The 24,870-nt window shown below is 42.6% G+C and overlaps 1 protein-coding gene across 5 annotated transcripts in view; it reads left to right on the forward strand.

Moving 5' to 3' along the window:
- The window catches only part of HECTD4 (HECT domain E3 ubiquitin protein ligase 4), a 189,591-nt gene that overhangs the window by 102,721 nt on the left and 62,000 nt on the right, over positions 1-24,870 (forward strand). For 2 of the 5 annotated variants that reach the window (XM_040443841.1, XM_040443842.1), the window contains exons 16-35: positions 74-194; positions 892-1,020; positions 2,941-3,065; positions 4,551-4,704; positions 5,227-5,327; positions 6,951-7,149; positions 9,253-9,399; positions 10,513-10,617; positions 11,725-11,888; positions 12,454-12,687; positions 13,660-13,852; positions 14,389-14,493; positions 14,992-15,080; positions 15,460-15,635; positions 17,727-17,862; positions 17,974-18,115; positions 18,216-18,382; positions 21,319-21,465; positions 22,063-22,247; positions 24,311-24,464. In XM_040443841.1, coding sequence (XP_040299775.1) covers positions 74-194; positions 892-1,020; positions 2,941-3,065; positions 4,551-4,704; positions 5,227-5,327; positions 6,951-7,149; positions 9,253-9,399; positions 10,513-10,617; positions 11,725-11,888; positions 12,454-12,687; positions 13,660-13,852; positions 14,389-14,493; positions 14,992-15,080; positions 15,460-15,635; positions 17,727-17,862; positions 17,974-18,115; positions 18,216-18,382; positions 21,319-21,465; positions 22,063-22,247; positions 24,311-24,464 — 2,973 coding nt within the window. The remainder of the gene's footprint in view (positions 1-73; positions 195-891; positions 1,021-2,940; positions 3,066-4,550; positions 4,705-5,226; positions 5,328-6,950; positions 7,150-9,252; positions 9,400-10,512; positions 10,618-11,724; positions 11,889-12,453; positions 12,688-13,659; positions 13,853-14,388; positions 14,494-14,991; positions 15,081-15,459; positions 15,636-17,726; positions 17,863-17,973; positions 18,116-18,215; positions 18,383-21,318; positions 21,466-22,062; positions 22,248-24,310; positions 24,465-24,870) is intronic. The other 3 variants (XM_040443843.1, XM_040443844.1, XM_040443845.1) reach the window with 3 other exon arrangements.

Below are 24,870 nucleotides of genomic sequence, written 5' to 3' on the forward strand. Positions count from 1 at the left end.
AATTGTGTAAAATTTATCCTTTTATTATTAAACCATACGTATCTTATTGTTACATTTTTCCTGCATTTTAAAGACTAAATGATGAACTTTTACACTACATTCTGAAGATTGTTGTACGGGAATCCTGTATCTTAATCACCAAGTGCCAAACTGTCTCTAAAGAGGATTTTCAAAAACTCCTTTCGACTGTGCCTGTAAGTAAAAATGTGTTTAATGAAGCCAAATGGTATCAAGTGTCCCTGTTTTCATGTTACTGTATTGAGGTGTGTGTGTGTGTGTGCGCGCGCACGCGCGTGTATGTGTGTATACACACTGATGTAACGCACTCTCCAAGGCAGTCTTAATTGACGGAGTCAGTGGGTGACTGTGTTTGTCCTGGAAATACAGAACCAAACAAACGCACTTGGATCGCTTTCTCTAAGATTTTATTCCTCTTGCTTTTAAATGTCTTGATGCAGTGAATTGTTTGACTGAATTTGGATGTTTCGTTTTGTTTACATAGTGAAGATTGTCCTCCCTGTTAATTGTTAATGTGGTATCGCTTTCTAAAACGTCACCGTTCCCCCAGAGACTAGAAAGAACCTAGAGATTCTTTCAAGGTTCTGGTGGACTCTCTTCTAGTGGAAATTCATGAGAGGGGGAGAGGGTGGGAGAAATTCAAGTAAGTATCTGAGTGACTAGTGTGAATTAGGCAGCAGAAGGCAGAAAGGTAAATGTGTCAAATGACATATCAAAAATCATGTGGAAATAAGTCACCTGAGAAACTAACCTGGTCTGTTTTCTGTACTTTCTCTTCTGCTTCCCTTGTCCAACCCTTATAAACATGAGGATTACATGAAGCCTTTTTGCTGTAAGGTGTAGATCATTTAAATGCCCTTATTTGTATTAAAGGCTGCATCCTCCTGCCTGCGCTATCTGATGGCAGTTCAGAACCACCTTCTCAGTAACACTATTTTGATTAAACCCGATGAGAACGAGGACAGTGACAGCTCCTTGCAGGGAGAGACATTGAAGGTACAGGTAAACACCAAGCTTTCTTCTAACGATGCTTTCTACCCAGTGTGTAAAGTACAGCTCAGCTGGCTAACTCTGTGTATTACGATGTCACATTTCACCATGTGGCTATATTGTTGTGAGAGGTAATATTAGGTCACTCATCTCATAGGTTCTTATGTCCTTGCACAGTGGTTACCATATTTGTGACACTCTCATAACGTGTCTCCATGTGCTCGTGTCACTCTTCTGTCACTCTTCTTGTGCCTTGTTTATTTCATCCTTTTTTAAAGGACTATAAAGTATTGCGCTTACAAGTGATCTCATACACATCTGAAATCTATGTATATAGAGATAAAATCTAACATTTGAAATAATTTTGACTTTGTGGCTGGTTTACTACATTCTCTCCATTCAAATAACTTAAAAAGGTGGTAATTTTCTCACAACCTTTATATTGAATAATTTCTAAACCTACGGTTCATTTCATTCTCTGTAATTATTTTTAAGTTAGCTTCTATGTAAACTCAATAATTTGTTCCCACATGGCAATTTATAGCAATCCAAAGATTTTTTTTTTTTATAGCAGTGGTGGTTATAATTTTGACAGATGCTGGAGGCTGTTGCTTGCATTGTTGTTTAGAATTTCTTCTTTGTGAGAGAATTAGAGAAATCAATAAGAACTTGGTTCTTCTCTAAAGTGTTGACTGAAACACACTGAGAAATTTACCGAGGAAGCGATAGAGATAAAAGCCATTATGCTTCGCCCTCTTCTTACTGCTTTATGCGTTGATACTCTAAAACCCATACACTTGTTAATTCTTGAGTTGATCTCACTGTATAATCAGTTTTTAAATAGGCAAAAATGCAGGAATTATTTAAATTGCTGATACTTTTGATTAACTTCTCTTGCCTTAGTTTCTCAGTGAAAAAGGACACTAAGTCTCCCTTGCAAGGTTCTGTGAGGCTCAGAGGAGGCATGCTAACCGCATGCACTGTGCGGCCACAGGGGGCGCCGTCAGCACATGGCAGCTGATGGGATCCGTGGGACTTAAACCATGGTTTAGCCTGTCCGTTCAGAATTCCTTTTCTCTTCATGATAAAAACATCTTAATAATTGCAAAGAAGGCCCCAGAAAAGTCCCAACAATGGAAGCAAGTGTTTTCTATTTGAAAGGCTCAATTCTGTAAATTCTTTAATTAATCCACGGAGAGAAATACTCTTGGTAAAGGCAGAAGAGGCAGAGTTATCCAGTATCTCTGGGAAAAATTAAAAACCCAGATTTCACCTAGAAGGTTAGGTTGGTTGTATTTTTTCTTAACAGAAAATAATTGTAAGCTTAAACACTTGTGTGATTTTAACGAGTGCTTTTTAACACACGATTTAGTATTTGTATGCCCACGAACTCTCTAATAGTTAATTTTAATGTTCGATAGCCTGTAACTGCCTGCTACTTCAATTGAATTTTTAACTTGCCTGTTTTCAAGTGTGATGGTTTACAACATTAAGTAAAAAGGTCACTTGTACTGTTTCAGAATGTTGTGTTTTTGTCTCATTTTATTCACCGCCTCTACATGCGCCTTTTACTGTTCTGTTTTTCTCTTTAGCTGCCCTCATACCACCCAAGGCAATCTTCCACCTGGACAGTTTCTGGGCTGGCCACCGGGAGCTCTCTTGTGCTGGAGGGGATGGGAGAAATGCCTTTTCTCCCAGGGACTCGGTGTGCTCCCCGTGAAATACTGCGTATTTCTGTCAGCACTCCAGACCTTAGCCTCCCAAATCAAATTGCTACTTGCCATCCTAGCGGAACTTCCTGCTTTGGGCTGATTCTGGCCACCTCATTATTTCGTTTGGAAATGCATCATTAAATACATCATTTCGTGTTGTCGTTGTGAGTGTGTGTTCATCCCAAAGCCTAAAAATAATATTGTGATATTTTCTACCTAGGAGCTAAAGGTCAGTATTTTGGCTCTTGCCACCCAAATCCTGACCGGATGTGATGAAGTGTTGGAAATGCTACAGCAGGTCACAACTGCCCTCATAAATAGTGACCTAGCTGACCGTGAGCAGAGGTGAGGAAATGGGTCGTGAGCTGTGGCCTGCTGCCCTTCAGGAAGCAGAATTGCTTATGAAAGCAAAATCTCTTAGAACAGAACATCAAATGTTCATTTAATATAGAGGGATTTTTGTGAGATTAGGTTGAAACGGCAACTGTTTTCAATGCCAAGTGCAATCGAACTCTTTAATGGTGCTTTTAGGTGAGACTGGGCCGCCAGCCAGTCTGAGGGGGCGGCGAGGCTCTGGTGCGCAGCCTCCCTGCCGACATTCGGGTCTGCCACCATCATCGCCCCCAAACTGGCCTTTCCTTCCATCATCTAGCTCAGCAGCACATGCACTTGGTGTCCTCGTGATAAGTACTTTAGACAGGCAGGTGACTTAGTGACACAGAAGATTAACTGCCATGCGAAAGATGACGCTGACATAATGTCTTAAAATTTTACTGTAATTTTACTTCTTCAAGTATAGGAGTGACCTCTGTAGAGGGTAATCTTCTCTCTCCCAGTAATAAAGCTCTTTCTTAGCCCTCCCCATGAAAATTTCTGCTAATGGTTTGCCATTGCATCTGTGTGTGATAATGATTTTAATGTTAGAGATGCTGATCCAAAACAACCCCGCAGTATAATTTTTCCTCTGGTAACCCTGTCTGTCCCCATGTCCCTTGTTTCCTGCCCATTCCCAGAGAGTAGGTGGCCACATTGGAACTGGGGGCAGTATAACCCAGATAGGCATTGCACGAGGGCTCGTTAAGTCCTATGGGGCCCATCGCTGGGGCTTGTGGTACAGATTTGGCCTCCCCACTCCCCACCTGCCCCCCCCCCCTGCCTGCCAGGGAGGAGAGATAGTCTGAGAGCCTGGGAGATGGGAGGTCTGTTTCTTGTTCCAACCCCAGTACCCTAAGTAGCCTCAGAGAATTTCTATAACCCACGTCTTTCTTTGGGTGAGTCACATCCCTTAATTCTTCTGGCAGAGGATTGGGACATCAAGAATGTGATTTTAGGTAATCATTTTACAATATATACATCTATCAAATAATTGTTATATACCTTCAGTTTATACACTGTTCTGTCTCAGTAAAATGGGGGGATGTGATTTTAAAGACAAAAGAAAAATCTGTGTCGTAGCTAGTTACTTTCTCTCTGTCGGAGACTGCCTACAGCACAGCGATCTAAAGTTCCAGTGCCAAGGGAACTCTGCCTGTGGTAACTACCTAGAGTAGCCGTCTGCATGTTAGAACCCACTGATAAAGTGCTTCCGAGGTGCTATGATACGTACCGTGTCAACTCAGGTTGACGGTGACATCTCTTACTTGGTTTCTGTTCTCTCCCTCTCCCTCAGTGGTAGAAGGTGGGAGATTTGTGGACCGAACTGCCGTAGCTAGAAGTGCTTAAGCAGTTCAAGGAAATGCAGTTTAAGAGAATTTGTCAGATAAAGAGGACGGTTGCTTCTTCACGTGATTAGGAATTGCTTAAGCCATTGTTTTCTTGAACTTTTTGTAGGTTAAAAGGCTTGGAACAAGTTACTAAGGCTACTATGCTTGGTCACCTTCTTCCAGTGTTACTGACTTCCCTGATGCATCCAAATTTACAGACTCTGACCATGGCCGATGCCCTGATGCCTCAGCTGGTCCAGTTGGTACTCTATACCAGTCAGGTACGGTCCCTGGTGTGCCAAAGTGAGCTGCTCTTCGGCCCGCCCACCTCTCACGTTGCGGCTGTGTGCATTTACTGAAGGCAGAGTAAACATGGCCATGTCTTTCAGAAGTCAAGGGAAATAATAGTGGAATGAAGGAAAACATAGTAAAAAAGAAACCGAAATATTAAGGGGAAACGTTTTGTTTGACTAAATTACTTACTGCGATCTTCTAGCAAGTGCAAGTGTTGATCGCTGGTCAGCTGTGAAAATGCTAATCTGCAATGCTACTGAGATCCTACCGTTGTATTCAGCCTCCTGAGGCCTTGCGGGCTATCGGTGACTGATAGAAAGGATATGTGCCATGACAGCATTAAATAAAATGATGTTAAGTGGTCTAAGTCGCAAAGCGTTTCTTCGTGAAGGAGGACAGACTAGGATTGTAAAAAGATGACTTAAGTGAGAATTCTAAATTTGGCTGTAGTACCATCCAGATAACTGACAGTAAGCACTTTAAGACATGATGATGGTTTTGTGTTTCAGACGGCTTTGCTGCTTAAAACCCAGTGTCCAGTTTTTGCCGAGGTGGGCTGTTCCCCATGTGGCGCATCAGACCAGAAGGGCAGGCTGTTCCCCGATCAGAGGTGAAAGATGCTGCTTCCTTGCTGGAACCCCTGCCTTGTTTTCTTCTGGTGAAAGCCTTGTTCTCCTTTTACGACACTGAATTCTAGCAAGGATTCTGTAACTGGGAAAAGAGACTTTAGGGTCACGTTTTCCAGATAATTCTAGAATTGCTTTATAGATTTATAGGATCAGGTGAGAATAAATTCCCCACAGATCAAGAGGTTAAAGATTGACGGGCTCTCTTATACCAACGATGGCGATGTAAAATACTATGACTTTGGCAAATAGGTTGACAGTTTCTTAAAAAGTTAAGTGTATACCTGCCACATGACCTAGCTATTCCACCTCTAGGTATTTACACAAGAAAAAGGAAAGCATAGCTTCTTACAAAGACTTGTATATGAAGGTTCATAACAGCCCTACTTGGAGGAGCCCAACACAAGAAACAACCCTAATGTCTATCAACGGGGGAAGGGATAAATGAGTTGCAGAGTATTAGAATATTCCTACGACGGAATCCTACCCAGCAATAAAAATGAATGAATGGTTGATACATGCGACAATAGGAACGACTTTCAGAATCCTTATGCTGCGCAAAAGAAGCCAGATCCCCTCAAAAAGAACATGCTATATGATTCCCTAGATAGGAAACTATAGAAGATGTAAACTCATTTCTAGTGATAGAAAGCAAAAAATGATTGCCTGGATTACCAAGCGAAGGAAGGAAACTTCACTAGTATATACCTATGTCCAAACTTACCAAGTTGTACACTTTAAATATGGGCAGTTGATTACGTGTCAGTTACATCTATCAGAGCAGTCTTCAACAATGGCAATCAGAAAGGGGCGACTTTGCAGGCTTCTCTAGAAGAGCGTGGTATCCAATGCAGCTTTGCGTAGTGACGCAACTTTGCCCCCATGCTGTCCAGGATCATCAGCCATAGCCACACGCTGTTCATGATGACTTGTGTGTCGCTCATGTGATCAAGAAACTGAATCTTAAATTGTTTTCAGTTCAGATTCTGTTTACCTGGCCACACTTGACTCCGTGGCCACCACATTGCTAGTGCAGAGCTGAAAGAAGAGTGTTAATTTCACAAGAGCCAAGTATAGGTCTTAGGAGCTTGTATACCACAGCCTTGGGCTGCAAAGCCCTCGAGGGTTTAATTACAGTAGACAAGAGAACTTTGAAGGCATTCTTCTTTAGCAAAAATTAAAGTAAAAAGTCAGGTAGACTCATGGAGTTGTCAACAATTGACATTTAGATATCAACAAAAGGAACCTTGATAGGATACTAATCCTGTGGAATTTGGAAAGTGACCAATCTTAAGGGTCCTTTATAGCATCTTTTTTTTTTTTTTTTAAGTAACTTGAGAGTTGGTGAGGCCCTCTCCTGGGCTCTCCTCCTTGAAAAGAGAGTATCTTCTCTAGCGACAACAACAAAAGAGCCTTAAACATAGGAGCTTTTACAGTGCTTCTGATCGCCACTGATACCTAGCATTTAAAAGCTCTGAGGTTGTCAGACTGCATGATGTGGAAAAGGAAAGCGACATTTCTTAACCTTTTGTATTTTACCATGTGTACCTCTTCTTTTTCCTCTCCCCGCTGCTAAGCTAAATCACTTTCTCTGTGTCTGGTTTTAGGATGCTGGAAGAGAAGGAAGAGCCAGGCTTTCTCACTGGTTTAAAGATTCCTGCTCCATGGGCTGCTGGAAAGACCGTGGAAACCGTCCACCCTGTCAGAGACAACTATAAATTTAAAGAAACTGTCCACATCCCAGGAGCTCGCTGCTTGTACCTTAGATTTGATAGTAGATGTTCTTCACAGTATGACTATGACAAAGTAAGCAAGACTGGCTTAGTATTGGTTCCACCGCCAATAGGCTGGTTTCTTAGATGCTTCTTATTTTTCTTTGCTCCTGGTCACCATTCCCGACTTATTTCTGTCTGCAGATGTCTCTTTGGAAAACTTTAAGATATGCCTTGAAGGGTAGTGGTTGGGGAAATAACCAGCATGTCTGTGTTCGAAGAACAGTGTTTTCACAACATGTTGAAAGTGCACTTTCGTAAGCTTTTCAGAGTTTAGATCTGAGAGTCAAAGGAAGTTTTTCTTTGCCTATTGCTTACCTACTGCCTTCCTCCGGTGCTCGGAATTCCTGTGGACAGGTGATTTGCATTCGTCTAGAAAGATCGTACTGCCCGATTCTGGGGCTTCTCATGTATTCTTTGGGAGAAGATGGCCTTTTAGAAGAGTTTCAGATGTGCTAGGATCTGTTTTCTTTTTATTATTTGTTCTTTGTTGTCAGTACCTCAGGGCCCACATAGATTTTGAGGAAGAGTAGTTTCTGACATGTAGTGGCTTGATAATTTTAAGTGGAAGGAAACATTTGAGGGGTTGAAGTGTTTTCTTCTGTTTATGTTGTTGTGTTGCAAACCATCATGTTGAACTTCTGAGGAAAGAGGAATGTGACTGTGACGTGTAACCTCCTAAAAGAACAACTGAAGAACAACTGAACAACAAAGCTAGCTATCTACTAGCTTTGTACATACGCAGGACTATTTTTATGTAGTTGTATGTAGATTGTTAGCTCCTCTGTAGAGTGTTAGGGTGAAAGGTCTTAAATCCTTCCAGGGGAGATTTTTAGGTTAAATAATAAAGGACTTCTTAACTGTATGTACTCTGAGGTGGTGAAACCCATCACTGAGCAAATGATAGGGTCCCCTTCCCCCTTATCTTTTAGGATAGTGAAAACTGTCAGGTGTCGGGAGGGGCTTAAGATTCAATCGTCTCCAAAACTCAGGTTAGCTAGAAGCAGGAGAATTTAGAAAATGGTCTTTCATGGGCCTTTCAAAAAAGGAATGTCTTGCCATCAGCCTGCCCCACTTCATGGCTCCTGACATCAGCTACCCCCATTTCCTAGATTCAGCTGATAGGACTATTGAAAATAGAAATGGAGAGGTTGCCGTATCAGTCCGTGTCATTTTGTTTCTCCTTTAAAACCAGTGATTTGCATCCTCTGACCTACGCTAACCAACACCTGCGGTAGACGTTTAGCGTTAAATGTGGAGGCACAGGGAGGCTTCCTACACAGATAAAAGGAACATTTACTTTTCCAGTGGTCCCTGGTTGGTATCCGCAAAAGGTCCAAAAGGGTAAGAAAGCACAACATGATAAGTGTCAGGGGCTAAAAATGTAGCCTCTAGATCCAAACCGAGCTCTCCTGTGCAGTCAGAGGTGGTCAGAGTGCACATGAGAAGACAGGAGTTGGAGTTTACGGAAACCAGAGCTTCATTCTTCCCGCGGAAGTATTTGAATGCCAAGGGACCTCTAAATATCTCTCCTGCATATTAGAAAGTTGGTTAATTGCATATACATGAATAACCTTTATTGCGGAAAAGTACTGATCCATGAAAACTGACCCAAGAAGCAGCAGCACCTTTTCTGGCCTAAATTTATGTCATTTTCTTTTTACCCCATTAAGCAACATTCAAAGGATGTATGGCTTATTTTCAATTTGTTGCGTTTTTAAAAATCCTCATTCATTGAGTTTTTGGGTTTTGTGTTGTTTTTTGTTTTTTTGCCTTTATTTTGTTGTGTTAGATATCACCGTCTTTCCATCTGTATTTGCTCACTTTATTAATTTGGGGGAGGACTTCAGGGGGCAAACTGTACCAGTTATTAATGAGTTATACGTCATTACTTAGCATTACAATAACTACTTAACAATATGTGTAATAGCTGAGTAGACCTATGTTAATGTGAGGTCCCCAGGCAGTTAAATTGTGGTAATACCTGTTGCATCCAAACTAGTATCAGTTATACCTTAAAAAATCAGGGAATATTCTACTGTAATGACATCAGTGCCTGGTTATGAATGTATTTTTAAACAAACATTTTTTTGCAGCCTTTTTATTTGTAGATGTTGTTTTTGTTTTTCTTTTACAGTCTAACAGTATATTTTCTGTTTTGAAGTTGGTGATATATGCGGGGCCTAACACAAACAGTAGGAAGGTTGCTGAGTATGGAGGCAACACACTGGGATATGGCAGCCGTAGTGTCTTAGGAACTGGCTGGCCCAAAGACTTGGTGAAGGTATGGTATCCAGTCAGATTCACTTCCTCGAAAAGAAAACTGAACTCCCGTTCCTTCCAGGCCCGAGTATTAACTCTAATTCCAGGGGAAAAAAAAAAAGGTCTGTGGGTGCTTCTGTTGAGCTGGAGCCATCTTGCCGGGTCTGTGAACTCACTGCCTCATTCAGAATGACCCTCCTTGTAGGGCATAGTCAGACCCCTGTCGGCTCCAGAACTGGCATCCGTTCCCCAGGTTACTCCAGGGACTGAGGTGCCCACGGCATTTCCTTCCCTGTCCGTTAGATGAAGGCCTGCTAGTTCTTTCAGCTTGTTTGTCTGCACTCTCCCGTGATGGGCACCCTAGGTTAAAAGTGTGGAATCCATGTTTTCGAATGAATTTGGGCCTTTGGAGCAACAGTAATGATCCTTCTCAGATGGATGAGATTCCAGTCATGCTTTGTAATCTGGGCCCTGGAACTACAACAGATCTACCTAGGCTATGAATATGAACTGAAATGCCCACTAAAACCTGAAAACCTCTCCAAAGTCTGTTCTGGAAGCTTGTATCTCGTGTGCGTTACCTACCCTCTTTAATTCAGTGGTAGAGAGCAAGTTATGTCCGGGGGTGTAGTTTGGATGCATCCAAATCTGCATCGACACGACACTTTTAATCGTTCTCTCATTTCCTATGTTTTGTTCATTACTCGTGGTGTTGGCTCCGCAATACAGAGCAAGGTCTCGCAGCACTCTGTTCTTCAAGATCCAGGCCGTTTGCCTGCCTTCCCGGCACAAGTGAGGTGGTGGGGAGGGGGGAGGGCAGAAAGAATAGAAGTCTGAGGAATCGATTGAAATTATGGTCAAGATTTAATCTATACTCCGATCCTACTATTGGGTGATCGTGGCCCGTTTCCCAGATGCCTCGTCCCCAGACTACCTGGTCAGGAGAGACCCCCGGAAGGCTGGTGTCCAGAGGAGAGAGGGGATGGAGTTTGAGTCAAACATGCGATTGAGAAAAGGAGTGAATTATTGCTGTGGCCCTTTTGAAAGTAAATCTCTGAAATTCATTGCTCTCTTGAAAATCATGTGTCTTTTTTTTTTTTTTTTAAAGTGTATTTTCCCCCCCTTAAATTTTAAGGTGGAAGGAGATACAGTCACCTTCTCCTTTGAAATGAGAAGTGGCCGTGAACACAACACTCCCGATAAAGCTATGTGGGGCTTTGCTTGCACAGTTCGCGCTCAGGTACTGGAACCTAACCACCGCTGTGGGCATAATGTACTTTCTCCTGTGTGCCTTGCTTACAGACGTCATATTTGCCCCGGAGACCGGGCAAAATATGAGCTACTGTTTCATCCATCTCTTCCGTTTGGCAGTAGTAGACTACTTTCATAAGTAGTAGTTTTGTGGACTGAAACTAGCTGTGACCTAAAATCCGTTTAGCGGCACAGAAAGAACCCACTGCTAGGGGCTCCATCTTCAAAGCCTGGAGAGGTAATCTGCCTCTAGCATCTTTCCATAGGTGAAGAAGACTCGAACACCTAACAGAAGTAAGCATTGGGATTCTGGGTTTTTAGAGTGGTAGGATCAGATTTTCATTCTATTCTCAAAGGCTCCGTCTCTGCTTAATTGGGTATGTTATACTCTGTATATGGTTCACTGAAACCCTGTATGCAGGTTCAGTCTACTCCTTTTAGTGCCAAATAGTTACTTCCCTCCCCGTGAATCTATGTGAATTCTTTTCCCAGCTGGAAAAAAAATGAGAGAGTGGTAGGAGTTCTACTAGCCCCTTGAGTTGCTTGATTTGTAAAACCTATTTTAGACTTGGAGATTGCTTAAGTTTCACCAAGCTAACACACTCTAGAGCGGAAGTACCTGCTAGAATGGAAGCTCCGTGAGGGCAGGAATCTTTGTTCTCTGCTGTATTGCAAGGGCCTAGAACAATGACTGGTACACAGTAGGTACTCAAATATTTGTTGAATGAACTCAGTATGAGAATTGACAACGTCTTGGTTCGAGCACAGGATGGAAGTGACCCAACGAAGTAGTGATTTATACCTGGATAGGCACAGCAGAGAGGAATCGACCCAAAGAATCTTGCACGTGATTTGTGCTCTCTCTAATATGGAGTCTTACCAGCTCTTCTCTCTCCAGAATTGTGTTCAGCCTTCACTCTGTGCCACCATCTTTCTGCTCATGGTGTTGGGTGCTGTGCCTGTGTCCCATAGCCATAATACTCGACGCTGCTCTGTGAGCCCCTGTGGTTGGGGACCCGTGCAGCGCGGTGCACACGGGTCGAAGTGCTCCACCGTGCACGCTGACCAGTGTGGTCTGCCCCTGTCTGCGTTGCAGGAGTCATCGGAGGATGTGTCCGGAGGCCTGCCCTTTCTGGTAGACCTGGCTCTAGGTCTGTCCGTGTTAGCCTGCTCCATGTTGAGAATCCTGTACAATGGACCAGAAATCACCAAAGAAGAAGAAGCCTGTCAGGAACTGTTGCGGTCCAAACTTTTACAAAGGTAAAAAGGCTCAGGGCTAGTTTTGCTCACAAAGGCGGAAGAACTTCATATGGCAAACTACTTTGAGTCCGTTTCCCAGCTCATTGTGCATGTTGCCTGACAATCCCGAGGGTGTCACTGTCGTTAAGAAAGAAGATGAAAAGTGCCTTTTGGCCCTTACTTTACTAAATTTGAAATTACAGCCTAGAACTGCAGAAGCTTTTCTCCAACCCAAATAGTGCATAATTAAATTAAAGGATCCCCTAAAGGATGAGTAGATGAGTGATAAAGCAAACATATCAAAATGTTTATTCTAGAATCTAGGCGGCGGGTATATGGGTGTTAACCTTGGAATGCTTTCAACTTTGCTATATATACTTAAAAGTTTTCATAATAAAATGTTGGGGAGAAGGTAAATTCCCAAAGATGTGATTTCATATAATGCTCATTTTCCTTAGCTTCTGGGGAAGGCTTGATGAATACCTAACATATAATGTGATCCTTCAGATGTTTGGTATATCTGCAAACTTTAAGTAGCTCTTTTCAGATGGAAGAGGAGTGAAGATCCTCTTTTCTGTCTGTTCAGGTGCCAGTGGCAGGTGGAGGCCAATGGCGTGATCTCGCCTGCCCTTACTCCAAGCCCATCTCCACTGCCACTGACCATCGAAGAAGACAGAGAATTCACCTACCCCTCTGACGTCCTCGTGCCTCCTGTTGGAAACTACTTTGACCTGCCCCGGATCAGGCTGCCTCCAGGAATCATGATAAAGCTCAGGGAAATTTCTGGGCGTGCTAGACCTCAATTCAGACCAAGTATAAAGTATGTTGCTAAACGGTGCTCTGCTTTTCCCATTGGAAAAAAAAAACTGTTTAGACAATGGAAGGTGGGGGGGGGGTGGTAAATTTTTTATAGTCTAGCAAGTGAGCCTTTAATTGTGCATTTAATTATGAATGCTAACCAGATACTCTGGGGAGTACCCCCAGGTGGTATTCCAGGTCCTCAGGTCTCAAGGTGTGGGCCTCCAGCTAACACTGTCTGAGCACTTGTTAGTTCTGGGGCCCCATCTCATACCTAGTGGATCAGAACCTCTGAGGATGGGGCCCAGTAATCCATGTTTTGACCAGTTTTCCATAAGATTCTGAGGCATGAGAAGGTTTGACAAGTTCTAGGTTTTTCCATGGTGGTTTGACCGTCTACTCCTAGTCCTCAACTTGGGTTTCCTTAGTCCAGAGAGATGGTGAGGGGTCTTTGATGTAGAACATGAAGTTGTGCAGTTGCAAACGTCTTTGTAGTATTCTTGCTTCAAGTCTGGTGGCCTCTGCCCTGTCTTCTGAGACACGATTGCCCATTTCAGGGAGAAAGATTTTAAGAATAGTTGAAATTTAAAAAGAAAGAGAAGTACCATTCATTTTCAGCCCAGCATCCAAATATCACAAGCTGTAATGGTGCATAAATGGTGCTAAAGATCTTTTTTTTTTTTTTTAATCCTTAGACCTATTCCAGCTTTAATACGATTCTGACACAAAATATACAAATTATAGAAAATGAAGTCTCTTTAATTTTGATTTTCATTTTATCAGCTGAAGTCAGTTTTGTCAGTTAAACAGTAAATTACTGCCAACTTGATATGAAAGCCATCATAATGTCGTGCCTCTTTATTATAATAAAGAAGGTGTGGTTTAATGTATTTAATATATTTAAATCAAAGCCTACACCCTCCAACCGATTGAATATGGGATTGGTAATTTGAGAGCATGGCATATACTTGACTCATTTCCTTCGTAATCACAGAGAAGTAATTCAGCCCGATGTGATGGAGGAAATGGTCGTCTCCTGTGTTATTAAGCACTTGAATTTGGTCGATGCACTGCAGTCCCTAATAAATTTCCAGTATCAAGAAGAACATGCTGAGGAATATGACTTACTGTGTAAAATTATGGGAGAGACCTTCAAGAAACTCAATGCCATGGAGAGACAGCTGCAGGTAAGTGAAGGCGAAAGCACTTAGATTTCTCCTACAACTGTTGGAAATAATTTCTTTCCTGGAAATGTAATGAAGTTTTTAAAAAAAAATTGTTCTTAATGTTTGTTTATTTTTGAGAGAGAGAGAGAATCCAAAGCAGGCTTGGAGCTGTCAACATGGAACCTGACACAGAGCTTGAGCTCAGGAGCCATGAGATTGTGACTGGAGCCAAAGTCAGACGCTTAAGTGACTGAGCCACCCAGGTGCCCCTGTAATGAAGTTCTAAAAGGGACCTGAGGGGCATGTGGGTGGCTCCGTTGGTTAAGCACCTGATTCTTATTCTCCCTCTCAGGTCTTGATCTCAGGGCTGTGAGTTGAGGCCCCACAGTGGGCTCCATGCTGGGCATAAAGCCTACTTTAAAAAAAAAAAAAAAAAAAAAAAAAAGTGACCTGAAGTTTTGAAACATTAGGACTAAGATTTCCAAATTTGCAGATAGCACTGGTTTTTGTTTTGTACCTATTCTCGCATTGTTTTATTTTTTCAATGTACCTATTAGAGTGTTGCAGAATTGGAACAGAAATGGCAAAGTGAGGTTGATGACGCCATGCAGGGGAAGCTGGAGAACAACATGCCCTTCTTCTATGATTACCATTTTAATGAGGTGAGCAAGTTGTAGGCTTGATCACTGGGGCTTTGGTATTTACAGTGCAAAGGTATATATCATGTATGTGTAGAGACCAAATAATGATTCTTGTTAAGATGTCACACACACCAAAATGTATCCATTCTTGACAGAGATTAAATAAGATTGATTAGATCAACATATCAATGATACAAATAATAAATTATTCATTAGGCTGTTCTTAACTGATTAATAGTTTTATCAGGAAGTTACCAGCATTGTCAAATTTTGCTTCTAAGCTTTCAAAAACAAAAGGCAGTTATAGGTACTGGAGAAGTCCCCAGAAAGTAGTCAATGCCATCTGTAATCATTAAAATATCAAATAATTACTTACGAATGTGCTCTGGCGTACAAATATGGACCAGAGGTGGTGGGTTTTTTCCCCCCCTGAAATTCTCTGTTCCTCTTAACATGAACGGTAAAACTCAATTTTTGCAGATCCTGCCTACCATCTTTTCTTGATTTTTCCTTCTTTAGAACAAAATGAAAGAACTAGAACTTCTGTGTTCAATGAAGGAAGTCTCCTTTGATGGAAATGATCTTGAAAACATGGTCCTATCACTGAGGTTAGTGATGTTAATAACTACACAAAGCTAATTTACTACTGTGATGCTTACACTGTGATGACGTATACTCTTAGGAGATACTTTTTAAAAATCTGACGCATTCACTGAATATTTGAGTTGGAACTCAGTTTGTAAACATGGAAATTTTTAGTTTAGCCTTCAAAAGTCAGCATAGGTGCATCTGAAACTGGGCAAAGGGAGCTGACACTGGTCCATTCACAAGGCTGCTCCTTTCTGATAGGGAAGGGGGGAAGGGGAGCGATGTTTCTCAGCTTTCTTTGGCTTGGTCTCCCCATATCTTCTCGTATCCTTATAATTACGAAACTTGGGTTTCGGTGAAGCTGAGAACGACTAAATGCACATTAGCCTTTCCTTCCAGGGAGAAGTTCCTACAAGAAGTGAATTCTCTTACTCAGAAACCGTCGCACCCACTGGCTAAAACGAAGACGTTAGTCAAGAGTTTGATGAACCGAGCCGAGCTGCTGTTACATGTCACCATTGCGGCCCAGTCCGGCCTCACAAGAAGCATCTCGGGGACCCCTGCAGAAACTCCGGGTACAAACCCAGCCCTGCACGGGCTCTCTGCACTAGCCCGTTTGTAGAAAATACACACCAGCTCCTTAAAGAGAAATCACTCTTGTGTTCTCATAGGAAGGAGAAAAAGAAATTTCAGCATTTTTTTATTCTACCTTTTACTTTCTCATCGAATTCATGTGGTGGCTTGTGAGTCCGTCTGAGCGTCAGGTGTGCCTCCTCACCTGCCTTACTCGGTGTTTCTTGGGAGCCCAGTAACGTAGATTTTTAGTTTTGGGCTTGTCGCTTTCATAGTAATGTGCATAATTAGTGAACATTATGAATCTTGTAATGCATCACATTTTCCTCTTAAAGCCGAGTTTATATTGCACATTTAGTCATTATGTGGAACCTTCTAACATCAGTTTCACTATTTTTTTTTCCTGGTCACGTTTTAATTGTTAGCCTGAAAGGACATTCCTCAGGAAAATCAATGAGTCTTCTTTCTTAAGCCTGATCCCCAACACTGGGCATAGCCTATAATGACCAGTGTTACTACTTTTTTTTTTTTTTTTAATTTTTTTTTTTTTTAATGTTTCTTTATTTTTTGAGAGAGACAGAGCCAGAATGTGAGTGGGTTAGGGACAGAGAGAGAGGGAGGCACAGAATCCGAAGTAGGCGCCAGGCTCCGAGCTGTCAGCACAGAGCCCGATGTGGGGCCTGAACCCATGAGCTGTGAGATCATGACCTGAGCCGCAGTCGGACGCTCAACCGACTGAGCCACCCAGGCACCCCGACAAGTGTTATTTCTTACCTTGAGAGAGAGGATGAATAAACAGGAGACTCTGTTATCTAACCCGATGGACCCTGCCAAGCAAGCAAACTGTTTTCATCCCAGCTGATGGGCCCAGGGCTCCCCTCGCATGGGAGAGAAGTCCAGGGTGACTCAGGTTTCTGACCCCCTAGTGAAAGGGTACTGTTGGCTGAGAACATCCGGGGACATGTACCAGGGTGTGCAGTGTGATCACATACTGAGATGGTGTGCTGACCACGTCCTTAGTCACACTGAGCTTTGGTTAATTCAAGGTCCTATAGAAAGACTTAACCACCCAGTAAGGCTGATGATGCTTTCCAAGAGGTTCTTTCCATCAGAGATCATGAACCAATAGTTTGCTGAGCAATAACATCTTCAAAAACTATTTTTTAAGACTGAAGCTGTCTAACCATTCTTTTTTAAATAATTTTTTAATGTTTTATTTATTTGGGGGGGGGGTGGAGAGGGAGAAAGAATGAGTGGGGGAAGGGCAGAGAGAGAGGGAGACAGAATCTGCATCAGGCTCCAGGCTCTGGACTGTCAGCACAGAGCCTGAGATGGGGCTCGAACTCATGAACCATGAGATCATGACCTGAGCCGAAGTCAGACACTTACCCGACTGAGCCATCCAGGTGCTTGTAACCATTCTTAAGACCAATTCAAAATAACCTTGACTTTTTTTTTCTTAGATCTTAATATGTAGTTTTGTCATCTTCCATTAAATATTCTTTTATAATACAACTAGTTTCCTGGATAGCGTTAAGGAGTGTATTTTAGAGGAAGGGCCAGTCGGATTCTAGCTCAAGTGTGATGTTTACTCGCACCAACTATGATCAAAGCCAAGGTACTACCAAATGTCAGTAAATCAACTGAATAAATCTGGGATTAAAGGGGGAACAAAGGCTGTCTCTGAAAAAACAAAACAAAACAGTATTTGGATTTATTTCAGTTAAGAAATTTTTTATTCCAGAAATTACTGTCTCTGTCCTCTCTGCCTTTTTAGAACGCTTATATGAAGGTGAACATTGAGAGTTTATGAAATTAAATGAATCTTTCAGCCTTTTTTTGAAACCCAGTTTAATAAGAAAGATTCTAGTTTTTCACACTAAAATGCCTTTTTCACCCTAATATCTTGATTTTAAAGAATGGGCCTAAAAGTCACCAGTGTGCAATGCTGGCTGGATTAGAACCTCCTAGAGAATCCTGAAGTCTCCTAGAAAGCAAAGAGTATCTTTCTTAGACTGATAGCGTGGCTGCTGTTGCTGTCCTTACAAATCGGATAGCAGATACGCCAACCTTTTTATTGCCTTCTGTTTCAGCTTGTAAATCAGCTTCAGAAACAAAGGTGATATCTCATGCTGTGCGGCAGCCTGTTTTTCTTCGCAGCATGTCGGCTCCTTCTGACCTGGAAATGATTGGTAACGAAGATTTGGAATTTACTCGAGCAAATCAGAGGTAAATGACTAATGGCCAAGGTTGGATTCCCACGTGAGCTGAAGACAGTCATCAAAACACACTCCCTGAATTTCTGGTTTTGTGATCTAGCGCTATTTTGCTTTCCCATAGGCGGCGCCATGTGACCAGCCACCGCAGCAGCTCCTTCACACTCCTGCAGTCACTGGCCATCGAGGACAGCAGGGACAAGCCCACCTACAGTGTCCTGCTGGGGCAGCTGTTTGCTTTCATCGGCACCAACCCTGACCAAGCTGTATGTCCATTTTGCTGAATACAGAGGAATACCACCTAATGGCATGGGGGCCTGTGGCAGTCAGCAAGAGTCAGGTGGACTTCCTTCTCATGCGTTTCAGGTGTCCAGCAGCAGCTTTCTTTTGGCTGCACAGACGAGGTGGCGGAGGGGAAATACTCGCAAGCAGGCCCTAGTGCACATGCGGGAATTGCTGACGGCTGCTGTGCGCGTCGGGGGTGTGACGCACCTCGTGGGTCCAGTGACGATGGTCCTTCAGGGAGGACCCAGGTCAGTTTCTATTAGTTCATACCATCCTGTCTGGAGTGTGCAAGAGGCATTCCAAAGATTATTCATGAGGCCATATTTTAGACGGGTATTTGCGAACGTTTTCCCCTAAAACAATATCTTTATTTTTATTTTTGTAAAAGTATTTCACAATTTTTTTTTAACAATTGCAGCATGTGTAACAAAGTAAGAGTCCCTTTATTCCTCCTCTTCTAAATTCCACCCTGTTAACTAAGAGCTTGTTGTATCAACTACACACACATAAATGGCTGTTTCTCCTTGTACACAGAAGTATGTATGTGTGTGATTTTTTTCCCCTTAATTCAGATTATATTATACTACAATAGAACACTGCCATGAGAATTGTTTTGCTCATATATGTTGGATATATCTCTTCTCATGTCATTACTTCAAGATCTGCTTTATAGTTAAATTTTTTTTAATGTTTATTTTTTAAGGGTGGGGGAGGGGCAGAGAATGGGAGGCACAGAATCGGAAGCAGGCTCCAGGCTCCGAGCCGTCAGCACAGAGCCTGACACGGGGCTTGAGCTCACGAACTGTGAGATCATGACCTGAGACAAAGTCCAATGCTTAACCAACTGAGCCACCCAGGCGCCCAACTTTATAGTTTCTTTTTAAAGTTTGTTTTGAGAGAGAGAAAGCACCTGCATGAGTGGGGAGGGGCAGAGAGAGAGAGAGAATCCCAAGAAGACTGCACTGTCAGCGCAGAGCCCAACATGGGGCTCGATCCCACAGACCGTGAGATGCATGACCTGAGCCAAAATCCAGAGTCAGATGCTTAACTGGCTGAGCCACCCAGGCACCCCTGCTTTATCAGTTTTAAGAACTTCATGGACCTCTGTTATATGGATGGCTATGTCTTATTTAACTCATCCCCTTCTGGTGGACACATGGTTCATTTTCTCTTACTCTCCTTCATTTTTTCTGTTTTATTTTTGCATCAATAGCAGTGATGTAGTAACATTCTTACACCTATATTTTTGTGTACTTTTGTGCTTATTTTACTGGATCAATTTCTTTTAAAATTTGTTTTTTAATGTTTATTTTTGAGAGAGCACGTGCCAATGGGGGAAGGGTAGAGAGAGGGAGACACAGTATCCGAAGCAGACTCCAGGCTCTGAGTTGTCAGCACAGAGCCCGATGCAGGGCTCGGTGTCACAAACCTCGAGATCGTGACCTGAGCCACCCAGGCGCCCCTTGGCGAAATTAATTTCTAAAAACCTAGTCGTAGATAAGAACTTTGAAGAACATTTTGTATTTGTGAGGAGTTTTTCTATACTGTTCCCTACTGGGCTTCAAAGATCTTCAGATAGAAATAGAAAAGGCATTTGTCTACAGGTCCTAGAGTAGATGCTTGGGGCTGCTTGTGTCTCCTGACAGCTCTTTGAGGAGTTCTGGCCAATAAGCGGGGGTCAGTGGCTGGAGCAAAATGTGTTAACTAGCAAGAGCTCGCATGAATATCTTGAGAAACTTCTGTGTCCATCAGGAGAGGCCAAGTTATTCTTTGGAAGCAAAACCCTCCCAAATCTCCGTGTTTACAAAACAAAACTTCAGTGCTTGCTCATGTCCAGCGCAGGTGCGCCCCAGCCCGTGATACTCCCAGGAGCCCAGTAGAGGAGGCGACCGCTGTCTCAAAAGCTGTCCGTCCCCTTGTCAGAGCTCTGGCTTATTGGCCAGGCTGGTCACATGCTCATCCAACCAAAGGGAAGCCACAAGGCACAGTGAGTAGCACTGGCTACCACAGCTTACTTCCAGAATAATTTTTCTTATCCATTTTTTTTTTTAACATTTATTTATTTTTGAGACAGAGACAGAGCATGAATGGGGGAGGGTCAGAGAGGGAGACACAGAATCTGAAACAGGCTCCAGGCTCTGAGCTGTCAGCACAGAGCCCGACCTGGGGCTCGAACCCACAGACCGTGAGATCATGACCTGAGCCCAAGTCGGACGCTTCACCGACTGAGCCACCCTGGCGCCCCATCCAGAATAATTTCTCCACAACCCTGGCAGCATTATTCCTTTTTCCGTCAATGGTTAATGTCATAGGTCAAACATTTGAAAAAATGCAGAAAATCCCAAAGTGTAAAGTAGAAAATCACCTGTAAATCCAGCATCTCAAGATAAAACCTGTTAACACTCTAGTGTTTTTGTTCTGTCTTTATTCTAACCATAGATCCCTCCTGTATGTCTCTAGTGGCTGTGTAGCCACTGCATCGTATTCCCGAACCTTTATTTATGGCTCAATCCCTACTTTTCAACCTTAGGTTTTACTTATTTTTGTTATTATAAACAGTATTCTATGGCCTATCTTTGTAGATGAATCCGGATAGTTCCAGTTTTCAACTAATATTAATTGCTGTAGAATCACCCCCAGGTTGTGTTTTTACACTGGGAAAGTCTTAGTTCATATCAATTGGATTCTCATACTCTGCTAATAATCACAGTGTGAACTTGACAAGGACACTTAGCTAATCTATTTGGGCCTTGATTTTCTCATGAGTACAATTACGTTTACAGAATTCAGTGCTGCATAGGATATTGCAGGCCTGTTTCAAATGGTTTCATTATTAAATACGTTTGGGAAATGTTGGGTGCCATTCTCTTGCTCTTAGAGTTATTGTGGACCTTAACCTTGTAAGGCTCCGAGTAGTCCTACAGTAGAGAACCCTGCTTGACTTGACTTAGCCTAGGATTCCCCAGACTTCTCTAGAGCATGGGCATTGTGTTTGAGGCAACTTAAGAAATGCTGCCGAACAGTCTTCTGTGGTCCTGCAGTCTGGGAAACACTGGTGATCTCTAACATCCCTTCAGTTCGGGATTCATCTAGACACTCTTGGATTTCTCAGAACGTGCCTGCTCTTATGTTCACGGTCACTTGCCATGGCTCAGGAAGCCTGCACTTTGGTTCTGTTTCATAGAATTGAAGAATTAACCTGTGGTGGGATGGTCGAGCAGGTCCAGGAAGCCTTTGGCGAGACCATGACCTCTGTGGTTTCTCTGTGTGCTCGTTACCCTATCGCATGTGCAAATAGCATCGGACTCTTGTGTACCATACCTTACACCAGGTAAGCAAGGCTTTTTACTGTGGGTGAATTGCATTGCAGTGTAGTTGCTTAAATAAAAATACTTCTAAATTAAAAAATTCCCTGGGGTTTTTTTTTTTGCTTTGATTATCCAGTGACACTATCACTGTGATTAAATGAGTTTACCTCCTGACAGACACCTAGCGTTTCTATGTAAATTCCATATTATTGAATTCCTACATGATCAAAAGCGGCCAATAGGGATTATATCACATGGTCAAAAAGTAGAGGTTTGAAGGAAAGAAAAAGGCCTCTAGGAAATTATTTAATATGTTCAGCAAAAATTTTTTTGCAAATGCACATTTATTTTCTCAGTACCCTTATGAATCCCCTCGTGATAAAATATACAACTTTTTTTCTGTTATAGCAACCTTCTGTTTTTACTTGGCTGTTCTATATGAACAAGCCAGAACTTGAAGTTTCTTATTTATGAAGGAAATCCTCACCGTAAAGAAGTACTTTTGTGTTTGGTTATATGTGGCGGTAAAGAATGATACTGGCATGTTTTCTGCCCCTTGATAATCAACCTGAGGGTTGGTCAGTTATGTTTATTTCATGTACCCTTCCTGCCTGGCCCAGGAGTGAAGAGAAGTGCCTGGTTCGCAGTGGCCTTGTGCAGCTCATGGACCGACTGTGTAGCTTGAGCAGTCAGACGGAGTCCGGCTCCAGTGAGAAACAAACCAAGAAACAGAAGGTAGCCACCATGGCCTGGGCAGCGTTCCAGGTGCTTGCCAACCGCTGCGTTGAGTGGGAAAAAGAAGAAGGTAAGAAGCAGGATCCTGTTTTAGAATTCATTGATTTCTTCTGTTGATGTGTCTATTTAATTATGGGTTTAATCAATTAATGATTTCAGGAGAGCCTCTTCGTCAACATGGTTCTCTGGAAATTTATGGCTACGCTGACATTAAATAATATCCTAGCCTAGAGGGCATTGTGCTAAATGAAATAAGCCAGACACAGACACTGAATGATCTTGCTTATATGTGAAATCTAAAAAAGCCAAACTCCTGTGGGGCACCTGGGTGGCTCAGTCGGTTGAGCATCTGACTTCAGCTCAGGTCATGATCTCACATTCTGTGAGTTCGAGCCCCATGTCGGGCCCTGTGCTGACAGCTCAGAGCCTGGAGACTGCTTCAGATTCTGTGTCTCCCTCTCTCTACACCTGCCTGACTTGCACTCTGTCTGTCTGTCTGTCTGTCTCTCTCTCTCTCTCTCTCTCTCTCTCTCTCTCTCTCAAAAATAATAAACATTAAAAAAAATTTTTTAAGTAAAAAGAAAAAAGCCAAACTCCTAGAAACCAGGAGTAGAATGGTGGCTGCTAAGAATTTTAGGAGGAGGGGGAAATGGGAAGATGTAGGTCAGAGGGTAACACACACACACAGGTAATTAGTGAGCTGGTGGATATATTAACTAGATTGCCGTAATCCTTTCAGAGTATATATACATATCTATATCTATAATCATGTAGACCTTCTAAAAAATGCACATTGAACCACCTAAATTGTATACGACTTGTATTTGTCAGTCATACCTCAGTAAAGCTGTGGCTGGGGAGGTGGGGGGATGGGGAATGATAATCACCTGAAAGAGTACAGTAAGCCAGGAAATTGAAAAGATACCTCATGTCCTTTTTGTCAATTCTGCTAACAGTCTCCAAATAAATACTCTTATGAAATGGCTTAGTTGCATTTTCAAGTGCCATTTCCAAATTCTGTTTTTACCAATCCAGTTGAAAAAGTGAAGTTGAATATCCCATAATATCCCAGGCCTGCGTATACAGCTTGTTGACTTCTCTATTTATTCATTCACTGTGCACTTTATTGTCGAGAGCCAGGCGTAAGATGAACAAGACTTTGACTGCTCTTACTCTTAAGAAATAGGGTGCAGTGGGGGAAATGGACCAATGAACAAATGATTACAGTGTGATCAGTGCCATATTTTAGGTGCATGTGAAGTGCAGAGGGAGCACAGAAACTGTGTGTGTAGGCACAGGGATCCAAGACAGCATAGCAAGTTGAGGAAATGACAGCTAATTTGTGTGGCTTTTTACAAGAGCTGCTTGGTGCGGGGAAGGGCCTTTGGATCTACAGTGAAAATGGAAAGATCCCAAAAGGTGTTTAATTGTGTTTGAGGAGAGGTAGGGTGGGAGTTTTAAAAATCAACAGGTTTTCGGGGCACCTGGGTGGTTCAGTCAGTTAAGTGTCTGACTCTTGATCTCAGCTCAGGTCTTGATCTCAGGGTCGGGAGTTCAAGCCCCATGGTGGGCTCCACGCTGGGTGTGGAGCCTACTTAAAAAAAAAAAAAAAAAAACTTAGGGGCACCTGGGTGGCTCAGGCAGTTAAGCATCCAACTTCAGCTCAGGTCATGATCTCAAGGTTTGTGAGTTCAAGTCCCACATCGGGTTCTGTGCTGGCAGCTCAGAGCCTGGAGCCTGCTTCGGATTCTGTGTCTCCCTCTCTCTGTGTCCTTCCTCTGCTCACACTCTGTCTCTCAAAAATGAATGTTAAAAAATTTTTTTCAAAACAAAATAAAAATCAACAGGTTTTCATCACAGGAAGAAAATGGTGATTCTTCCCTATTAATCAAAATATGTTCCTTAGTTTTGTGTGAATTCTGTTCGGTTTATTTTGGTAGCTAATGGAATACTGAGTAGGTTAGAGAAGAGATTGGGCAAGAGGAGGGCTTTAATGCAGGGAGGCTGAGAGGGAGGATTCACCATGCCTGCAGGCTCGCCATGGCTTCCTCGGGTTCTCACCTTGCTTTTTCTTTTATTTTTTTTCCTTTTTCTTTTCTTTCTTTCTTTTTTTTTTTTTTTTAAACTCTGTAGGTGGCTCCACAGAGGCCGTGCACTCAGGGCTGGCCCGTCAGGTGTCCAGCCTTCTCACCAACCATCTTGCCCGAGCAACTGAGTGCTGTGGCAACCAGGCCGCCGGGAACGATGCCCTCCAGGATGTCCTTAGTCTTCTCAATGATCTCTCAAGGTATGGAAGGCCCAGCCGGAGCTGTGGGAGAAAGTGGCTTTCCTCTTGAATGATTGGGGTTCCTTTGGGTGGTGATTGTCTTTGAAACATCTAAATTATGAGGCCATTATGACCTGCTCCTGCTTCAAGAACAATAGAGAAGAAAAGCATTGGAAAAATAGTAGTTCCAAAGTGTGAGGGTTATTTAGGTGAATATCTACATTATAAAATGATATCATTTACTTTAATGTTTTGCTGGCAACAGCTGCTAGCCTTTCAAGTAGATAACAGTTGCATTAAGTAACCCCAAATCCTTACCCTCATTATATATAGCAAGGTAAAGAATAATCAGTCAGGACCTGTAATTGACTCATGTTCTCATACTGTGTCTTCAGAAAGAAGATAATCTGCGGGGGGGGGGGGGGGG

Source organism: Herpailurus yagouaroundi, unplaced genomic scaffold, assembly GCF_014898765.1.
Source record: "Herpailurus yagouaroundi ecotype Mexico unplaced genomic scaffold, PumYag 191, whole genome shotgun sequence".
NCBI classification, from domain to species: Eukaryota; Metazoa; Chordata; class Mammalia; order Carnivora; family Felidae; genus Herpailurus; species Herpailurus yagouaroundi.